The sequence below is a fragment of the Nicotiana tomentosiformis genome, chromosome 9 (assembly GCF_000390325.3).
Source record: "Nicotiana tomentosiformis chromosome 9, ASM39032v3, whole genome shotgun sequence".
Taxonomy (NCBI): Eukaryota; Viridiplantae; Streptophyta; class Magnoliopsida; order Solanales; family Solanaceae; genus Nicotiana; species Nicotiana tomentosiformis.
This window is the reverse complement of record NC_090820.1, coordinates 88889352-88899112: the sequence shown is the minus strand read 5'-3', so window position 1 is coordinate 88899112 and position 9761 is coordinate 88889352. Positions and strand designations below refer to the sequence as shown.

Genomic DNA, 9761 nt, shown 5'->3' with positions numbered 1-9761 from the left:
AACACTCTCAACAGCTTGCTGAGCAAAGGCGAGCAAAGATTTTAACCTTAAGGGTTTAGGATTTTAGAACGACTTTAAGTGCTAATGATTGGGTTCTAAATTTGTACCTATTTAATAAATTTCTTAAAGAGCAAAGGCTATGGATCCGGCCGAACTCATAGCTCGACTTCTGCCTCCGCCCTATTGCTGAGGGCTGACAACGATCTATATTTGTCACTGCTCTTTAAAATTTTCATTTGATATCTAACTGACGTATGTGGAGTAGTATTTCCAGGCCCTCTTAAGTCCACAATCAGACTTGGTTTATTGACAATGACTCAAGAGCTTCTACTACACAGTTGCACATTCTGTGTGATCTCTAAGTAATACATTTATGGGAACTCATCACAGCAGAAAATAACAAGCTTTCGATATCAAAATGAAAGTTGAAAAACTGAATTATACGGGGGGGGGGGGAGGGGGGGGAGAGAGGATGCAGAATACATTTTTCTTTCACAACTTCACCTCCAGAACGATGCGGATGAAATTATTTACAACTATAATCAAACTCAACATAGTATTTGGAGTTGGAGCTGATCCATTAGAGTATCATGTTCCTACTAACGTGGTGCCCAATAGCAACAACAATTGTGCATCAATCAAGCAAGGTGGGGTCAGCTATAAGAATTCTCAGTATCTATGACACTCGTCCAACATTTTATAAAATAAAATATAAAATAATGTGATTACCCTCTCTGCAAAAGCTATCACCACACCAATCCCTTTCTTCTCTTAAACTTGTTTATACGATCTGTGCTCATCCGTGACTTCTCAGGTTTGTTTGACTTCTTTGTCTTATCAAGTCGACTATCCAAACTGTTCCTGGAAATTTCTGGAAGGTCAGATTGCAGACCGAATGTGTTCGTGGCTGCACTAATTTCAGGAGGTTTGCTCTTGTTATCAGACTCTAAAGATGTTTTATGAGAACCATCAGTGGCTGGCTTTGATTTGCCGAGACCAAGAACAAACTTTTTTAGATGTTTGATGTACACTGGGTAAAGCTCAAGATTGCAATGCCCACCTCCAGCTATCCACAACGGTTCATACTTCTCCTTGCATAGCTCATAAAGTTGTTTTCCATGGGAACAGTCAACAACTTCATCCTCCGTTCCCTAACACAAATGGATGGGAATACTTAGAGATTATTCAAAATTATGTCAGATTCAGATGATTCTTGCACTGTTGTAGAATCAATGTATTGGTAAGTATGGCCACATGAACAAGTCCTAGCTTCAGTTTCTATCCTTGATAAAAAAGTACATACATCAAGTTTATGATTGCAACATTGTGCAAAAGTGTTTCATTAGTTCAACGGTTTGCTGAATAAGAAATTTGTTCCACTAGTTGCAGCAAAAGAAGAGCCAATCCTTTATTTTTATAGACTTGGATTGTCTAAAAATGGTCGGTTGTGCTGCGTTATATTGACATCTTTGGAGCTGGCTGAATTCCGATAACATTCTCTTCCCCTATGATCTTCTTAACCAGACTCAGATTGAACTATTTCCATAGCTTTTATACTTGGTGTTTAGGTAAGCGTATAAGCTTATTATCAACTGCAAGACTTATATCCAAACACCTAACTGTTCATTTATAAAATCAGCTTTAATCCTTAAAAGTGCTTTTCAGCACTTTATGCTTGTCAACTACTGTCAATCAGTAAATTAAAATAGGCTCTTAATAGAAAGATTTTCAAGGATCAATGCAAAAAATAAGCGTGTGACTATCATATAAGTTCCTCAAACACTACTAAAAACAGCTTTTTCTGACTGAAGATTACTGATCGAAAAGCCAATCAAAAAATGCAAATATACTTTTTCAAATTTTTTGACAAAACCGACCGAGCCAGCTGTTTTTTTTAGCGCCAAAATGAGGAAATTGCTTTTCCAACCGAGTCGGTCAGTAATGCGTCCCGTAAAAAATAGTTTTCAAGAACCCGTCGGTCGGTTTCCTATTTAAAAATTAAAAATTATATTCAGAAAACTGACCGAATCAACCGGTTTTTGGTCAAATCTTTGGTCAACTCATTTAAAACAACCTACCGAAAATTGCGTCGATCGGTTTTTGATCGGTAATCCTTTAAAACCGACCGCTTTCAATCGGCTTTTCAGTCGGAAATGGCCCTTTTTTAGTAGTGAAAACTTCCCGTGGCAAAGAAAATATAGTCAGATGAAAAGGAAACCCATGATCCATCAAAAAGCAAGTTTGTGGAGAGGGAACTACAATAACCGGACAAACTAGTAACAGTTCCCTTCCTCCCACCCTCCTCCCCCGATCTGCTAGGTATAAGCACACTGAAGGTTGTACGAGACTAATGAGGGCTCAGGGAAAAGGGGGAAGGGAAGGAAAATTACGGAATGCAAGGATTAAACAGTTAAAAAGAAGAGAACTCACATGAATGACTAGAACAGCACAATTCACCATACTAATTTTGTCGACATTCTGAAAGAAATTGGAGCAAAAACGTCAGCCTGTACAAGTGGAAAGAGGAAAAACCAAAAGACAAACTATAAACAGTCAAGGGTTTAAATTTACCTTATAAATGTCAAACCAATATGTGCGTTTGACAGGGTACAATACTCTTAGACCAGACAATATTGGACCATGTAAAACAACAGCTCTTAAATTGGGTGCCCGTGATGCAAGATCAACAGTCGGGCCGCTGCCAACAGATTGACCATACAGTATTAGCTGTTCATCTGTGACACCATACTGCTCCTTTAGGCATTTATATACTGCATCAATGTCTGCGTACGTATTACACTCGGATGGCTGATTCAAAGAAAGGATAAATTTATCATATTAAGAGTAATAGCTGACAGCAATTAGCAGAATAAACCCATATGATAACCCAAATAATGTCCAAAGACCGGCATTCCCAGAAATAGAAGGCTTTCCACGGGCACTTCCTTAGATATCAATTTTTTTTTTCTTTTCAAGAAGTTCCTAGATATCTATTTAAAACTCCAAACAAAGTTATTTATGATATTAAGGCAGAAAAGGACAAAACGAAGCAAAAGAAAGTGCCCGAAACAACATTCAAATTACACTTCTAGATGCCTAAACAACATAACTAGTTTCAGCATCTAAAAGCTAGAGCAAAAGGGAAGCAAAGAAATGAGGGAAAAAGAGAAAGAGAAGTTATTCATGTATAGAACCCATGATATGTCTTAGGGGCACACAAGCGACATCCATGAAGATTTAATGACCTTAGCTCTCCCAGCAGCACTGGAAAGGGCAAAAGGAAAGATGGCATTCTATATTAATAATACACCTAAAAGTATACTTTAATATACACAATAAGATATCAACTAAAAGGTCTTAACTAACCTTAAAGACATCGAGAGGTGATTATCCAGTGTGCAACATAAAACATACAACAGAGGCTCTACTCAGCAAAGAAAAGACAGAAAAAACAAAGATGAAGGATTTCCCAGATATATTGAATTCATGATGGAGTTGGTGTAAGTTTTTCAAGTCTCAGTTTATCGAAGCCAAGATTGTTGTTTAATAACTGGTTCCTCAACCAAGTAGACACCACAACACGTGTATAAAACATTGCCAAATCTGTTCTTCTGACTATTGCCTTTTGAAGCTTGTACAGAAGACTGCCTCTGTTGATTAATTAAAGACACAAACCCCTCTCTCTTTCCTCCCCCCTCCCCCCCCCCCCAAACAACCAAAAACCCAAATAAAGAAGGGAAACCGCCATTGAATCATCATATAAATAGTGTTTCTGTGGTCATCAGTGTGATGCCTTTATAATACTAGGCAGCTAAATGACCTCCAAGTTTGCGAAAAAATTCTTCTCCATCATTTACGTCCTGCTGGAGACTGATTTGCTTCGATAAGGCAACCATAAATCTCCCATCAAACTGCGCATGACACATTATTTTTTGCAATCAGAGAGGAGATTTTATATGTTTATGATGCAAGATTCTCTCGTCACGAGTTCCTTAAGAGCTGACGTCTAGCATTATGTAGTAATATTGGTAAAGAAGGACAAGTAATATGATGCCTGGAAGAGAGGTGAAAGAAGATGAACGTCTTCTAAGAGGTTAACTAAATGGCTTTCCATGCAGACCCAAAGACTAAAAAGAAACGCTTCAATCTGAAAATGACTGGGAAGAACTAAATACATATGATTTTGTTAGAAACTTTAGACAAATTCAAAAGGGTAAAAATCAAAGTTGTAACACCCTACACCTTGAACAAGTATCTCTTTGGTCCTAGAGCTAGTTCGGGGAACAAAGATATTGTAAATACATAAAGCTCCTTCCTACTTTATACAGATCGATCATACTATTAAGCAAGCAACAAACTTGAAACATGTGAAGGCAGTTAACTGTTTTTTCTTCTCTTGCCTGAACTATTCAAGAAGAATGAGAAAGAAATTGCCTACTTCATTTGAGAAAGGAAGTAGATTTCTAACCTTTCCAGTGGACTGTCCATATCCAGAGTAATCATACCTAAAGAAGCACACATGAGCAAGTAAGTGAAGTCAAGGAAACCAAGGAAAATAGCAATCCTACTGTCGAATATAACAAATTTCAAAACCAAAAAGTGAGAAGAGAAAAGGAAGGGGGGTGGGTTAAAGCAAAAAATCATGGGAAATAAATAGTTTGAGTGTTAGTATGATATTGTGTGTGCATCAAAATAAAGAAAAAATATAGCACTATCATTTGCTGCTATACAAATCTCCTTCCCATTCCTTCAAAAGCTCTTCTACACCTATTCCTTCATGTGGTCTTGTGGAGTCCCCTAGAAATATCCAGATTATGTCTTGCTTGAAAAGGCAGAAACATAGTTCATGCAGACTAAATGTTTCCAATCATAAGTAGCTTCCGAGAAAGTAGGTGCACTACTTCAGTTTCATTTTAAGTAAGGCAGCTCACTTGCAAAGGTTAAAATAAAAATCTTTCAAACTGAAATAGGACACTGATTGGCTCATATTTTAAGAAAATAAAAGTTAGGATTCAAAAGTTACATACCATGTCATAGGATTTCAATTTTAACATATCCGAAACTAATAAAAGAATTACATTAAGGTAATATTAGACTCTTAGAAACGAAACTATAACACACAGGCTGGGATACAAAAGCAGAACACTATTCAGCAACATTCTGCTTTTATAATTGACACCAATGCATGACTATGCCACAAGATATAAATGCATCCAAACGCAACCGCAAATAGGTCGAAAGATATAAAATCCTTGAGTCTTTAAAGATCTCATTGAATTAGAGTAGAAACACAACAATCTGGTAGCTTGAATCGAAACATGTGATCTCTTTCCAGGGCAAGAATCAACATATTCGCTTACTAGATCCACTTGACCATTAAAGACAGTCATCTACTTCGTAATGAAACTAACATGTATACCATCAATGTTAGAAACTAACCACGGACTGAAAATTATAAGTTAATGTGAATATCGCCTCACATTAGAGAAAAAGAGGGGAAAGCTTACTCTAATTATCCAAAGCGATTCTTTCTTGATTGAATACCAACTTTCTCCTGAATCCTATTGTACGTCCTTCTATAAGAGAACTAACAAAAATTCTGATAACTGACTTCAGTATAAGTCTCTATTAGCTCTAGATCAAATACATTTACTTGCTGAAAACGAGGGCATGCATCCAATTTCTCCAATTCCTATTCACTAAAATTATCATTCATCGGACAAGCTGTATCTAGGTTGGGGAAAAATCAACTAAACGGAAAAGAGAAAAGGAAACTCATTCTTTTCCTATCTTCCAACCAAAAAGTGTTAACTAGAAGTGCTCCTACAACTTGCGGAAGGTATGCCTTCCCCTTTAATTTCTGCAAACTGTTTCCACACCTCGAAACCCACAGTGGTGGATGCAGTGTATTAGCAACAGGCAACCGAACCTAGTAGTTTCCGAAACTGAACAAGTGAAAAATTAGTAAACTTTCAACAAATATTAAACTTTGAACCTATTATTTACAACATACAGTGAATTACATTACATTAAGGTTAAACCCATCAAGTTTAAATCACTTATCCGCCCCTGTGAACCCGTAAACACAAGGAAAAACTCTACTTGTTCACCAAGGTCTCACTGGAAAAGGAAAAGAGTAAAGAACTTTTACCTCGCAGTAAGAACTAAACGCAACCGGTGTTTACACCAAAACAACGTACTTTAGCATGGTTAAGTAATCAATGAGGTGAAAATGTACACTGATTAACCATAATTAAGTGATAAAAAGTATGGAGGTTTGGATAAACTTCACAGTTAAGGATCCAATAACACAGAAGAATAAAAATAAGCTGAAAAATTGAGTAATTATAATAAAATATTCTGCAGGATAATAATGGGAGTTTTACTTTTACCCCATGAGATTGACCCGAAGACGGAGGCCCAATTCAACAAATAGTTCGAACATTTGGCCCAAATCAGCAGCATTGCCATGCGAGTAAAGCATAGTAGTGGCGGGTGCCTTTGGGTGCTTCACGTATAACGCGACGACTTCGTTTCCACGGCGCGTGCGCAGCTTCAAAACGTCCACGTTTTCCCTCCTTGGTACCTCAGGTATGCATAGCTTGCCGCCGCATGATTCGTCGGCGACAACCGTGTACGATGGTGGGTTCGGTGGGAAAAAGGCAAATTTCGCGGCGATGGATGACGTCACACCGCCCATACTACACAGGGCCTGAATAATAGCATAGGAAAACTGAAAAAAAAGGGGAGGTGGAAATTTATGAGGGTGGGTGTGGTGGTGGGGAAGGGCGGCGCGTGGATGGGGAAGGGGGAGCTGCGCGTAGGAAGTTTGGTTGAAGAAGGGTAGTTTTAGTTAGAAGGAATAAGGAGAGATGTCGAACGTTGGGAGTTTCAGATTTCTGTTATTTAGTGCGAGTTTGTGAGTGATAACTGACGTGTCGTCGACTCACCCCTCCCTAACAGCGACATATATAAAACTTTAATATATAAGGATTTAATTAAGATTTAAGTTATACACTATACATAAACAGTGCAAATATTCCTTTACATTAACACATGTAAATTTTAATTTGTGATATTACGTTAGTTATTATTTTTATTAGATTATAAATTAACACTTATTGAGGCTTTTACGTATAATTACTTTATAAATAATTTAATTGTATAAATATTTTTTTATTATTCATGTATAGAATCTAAACCCTTTAAATTATATACTCTCTTTGTTCCAATTTATATGTTATACTTTTTTAATTCTGTCCCAAAAAGAATTTTATATCTATTAGAAGTTATTTAACTTTAGACTTTCTATTTTATCTTTAATGAGATGATTTACAACCACGCAAATTTACGTGACTTGTTTTAGATCACAAGTTTCAAAGTTTTCATTTCTCTCTTAAACTCTATGCTTAGTCAAATATTACCATATAAATTGGAATGGATGAAGAATTGTCGGTATAATTTTTATAGAGAAAATGACAAAATTAATCCATTATGTTTTGGGTTGGTGCAAAATACTCCTTTGGATATCCACCAAAATAATTTAGTCTCATTATGTTTACCAAAATTGAGCACTTTCGCTCTGGTTACATTTATAACGTATTGCGTTAGTTAATTTTGATAAATTGATTCCTGAGATGCATATTAACCGTTTAAAATAAAATAATACATCCAAACAAACTTATTCTTATTTTCCTAATTTGTACCTTAGAAGAACCATGTAATAGTAAGATTCCAAAACAAAGGGCGTGAAATAAAATAATACATCCAAACAAACTTATTCTTATTTTCCTAATTTGTACCTTAGAAGAACCATGTAATAGTATGTAAGATTCCAAAATAAAGGGCGTGAAATAAAATAATACATCCAAACAAACTTATTCATATTTTCCTAATTTGTACCTTAGAAGAACCGTGTAATCGTAAGATTCCAAAACAAAGGGCGTGAAATAAAATAATACATCCAAACAAACTTATTCTTATTTTCCTAATTTTTTGTACCTTAGAAGAACCCTATAATCATAAGATTCCAAAATAAAGGGTGTGATATTGAGGTTCAAATGAGATATAAGGTATAATCAATTGTCTTGAATAAGATTTTTATTAAGGTTCGACTTGGAGAAATGAATTCAGAGAAGTTCGTTCTAACGGTGAAATTAGTTGAAACAACCCATGTGTTCTGTTATGCGGCGCCTTCCTGAGATTCTTTGGAAGGGCGACGTAAGGCTAAGCAATCGATATTAGTGTGATTATTGTCCGTCAACTGAGGTCCCCTCCGTACGCTAGACTTGATTGTCAGTGCCGTACGAGAAAACAAATATCATGAGCAATTGAGAGAGAGCAGAAAAGAGAATTGAGAATGAAAGAAAGCTTGATTGCATTGAATGAAAGCTATTACAGAAAAAATAATACGGTGTCGGGCGGAAGAGACACCAGTACAGAGAATTGTTTGCTTGCTAGAAAGTGTGATTGCTTGGTCCCCCTTAATAATGCTTAAAAAAAATAAACCAAAGTTACATGACTTGACCTAAATAAGCTGTAAAAGTACACTTAAAGAAAATGCAGTAAAACTACTTTATATTTACAATGAAAAGGACTTAGTCTTCTACAAAGTAGAAACAAGTCCGTTGGCAGCAACGTTGTCTTTAGCATTAGGGTCTGCGCCCACGGCGTCGTCTGCGCGCGCAGCACTGTTGGCATCTGCCTGTGGCTGGGCGCTGGTGATGGCTATCGATGGGGCGACAGAGGTAAATGCGCACTTGTCACTTGGAGTTGCCGAGACCACGGGGCCGACCGTGGCGCTGGGCGTTGGGAGGCTTGCCAGGACGCCACGGGGCGCATCTAAGGGATCATGGGGCATGGCTGGAAAGCCGCCCATGACATTCTCCCCCACCTGAGTTGGCGACGTCCTCGGTACCTTACTTGCAAGATAATCATCAATTAGGCTCTTGTAGGCTTTGAGGTTTGTTCCCCTCTCCCAGGTATTCTCCTCTGCATCACATCCCTGCCATTTCACCAAGAACTTATGGTGATCTTTTCTTGAGGTGTGAATCACTCGATCATCAAGAATAGCTTCAGCACACCTTTTCCCGGTTGAATTGGGGCCTCGAATACTTGGTATTGTGAGTTGGCTTCGTGAAGGATCCTTCATATCTTTTCGAAAAGGTTTCAGGAGACTGACATGAAAAACGGGATGGATTTTCCACCAAGCTGGGGTATCCACTCGGTATGCAACTTTTCCAATGCGTCTTTCAATGGACAAGGGTCCAATATATTTTTGCAATAGGCGAGGATCATGGACCCCTGCAAACAAATACCGCTTTGGGATTTTGACCATCACTTTGTCCCCCACTTGGTATTCAACAAAGTGGCAATTCTGATCAGCATGCCTCTTCATCCGCTTTTGAGCTTTGACAAGATAGCTCCGCACTATCTCCAAATCAATAGAGGACCTTAATGTTCGTCGACATGAAGGTAAATGGAAAGCCCATTCGAGCCATGATAGACACGGGTGCTACCCACAACTACTTAGCCTCGACTCAGGTGGAGCGCCTTGGCCTAGTTGTAGGAAAGGAAAAAGGTCGTGTCAAGGCTATCAACTCACCTCCTCAGCTAGTGGGTGGAATAGCCAAAGAAGTACCAGTGAAACTTGGCCCTTATGAAGCAAAACTCAACCTGTACATAGTGATCATAGATGACTTCGAGTTGATAGTGGGGTTGGAATTCCTGAGGCAAACCAGCATCGTGCCCGTACCATATGC

At 37.9% G+C, this 9761-nt stretch overlaps 1 protein-coding gene across 1 annotated transcript; it reads right to left on the bottom strand.

The window, feature by feature from the left end:
• Positions 1-473: 473 nt before the first annotated feature.
• Positions 474-6921, bottom strand: LOC104107590 (uncharacterized). The gene is made up of 5 exons (XM_033659034.2): positions 6393-6921; positions 4469-4505; positions 2572-2808; positions 2431-2478; positions 474-1151 (listed from the first exon to the last, which is right to left on the bottom strand). Exons 1-5 carry the CDS (start codon positions 6698-6700, stop codon positions 747-749), a joined length of 1035 nt encoding a protein of 344 aa, XP_033514925.1. The 5' UTR covers positions 6701-6921; the 3' UTR covers positions 474-746.
• Between the last annotated feature and the right edge of the window lie 2840 nt (positions 6922-9761).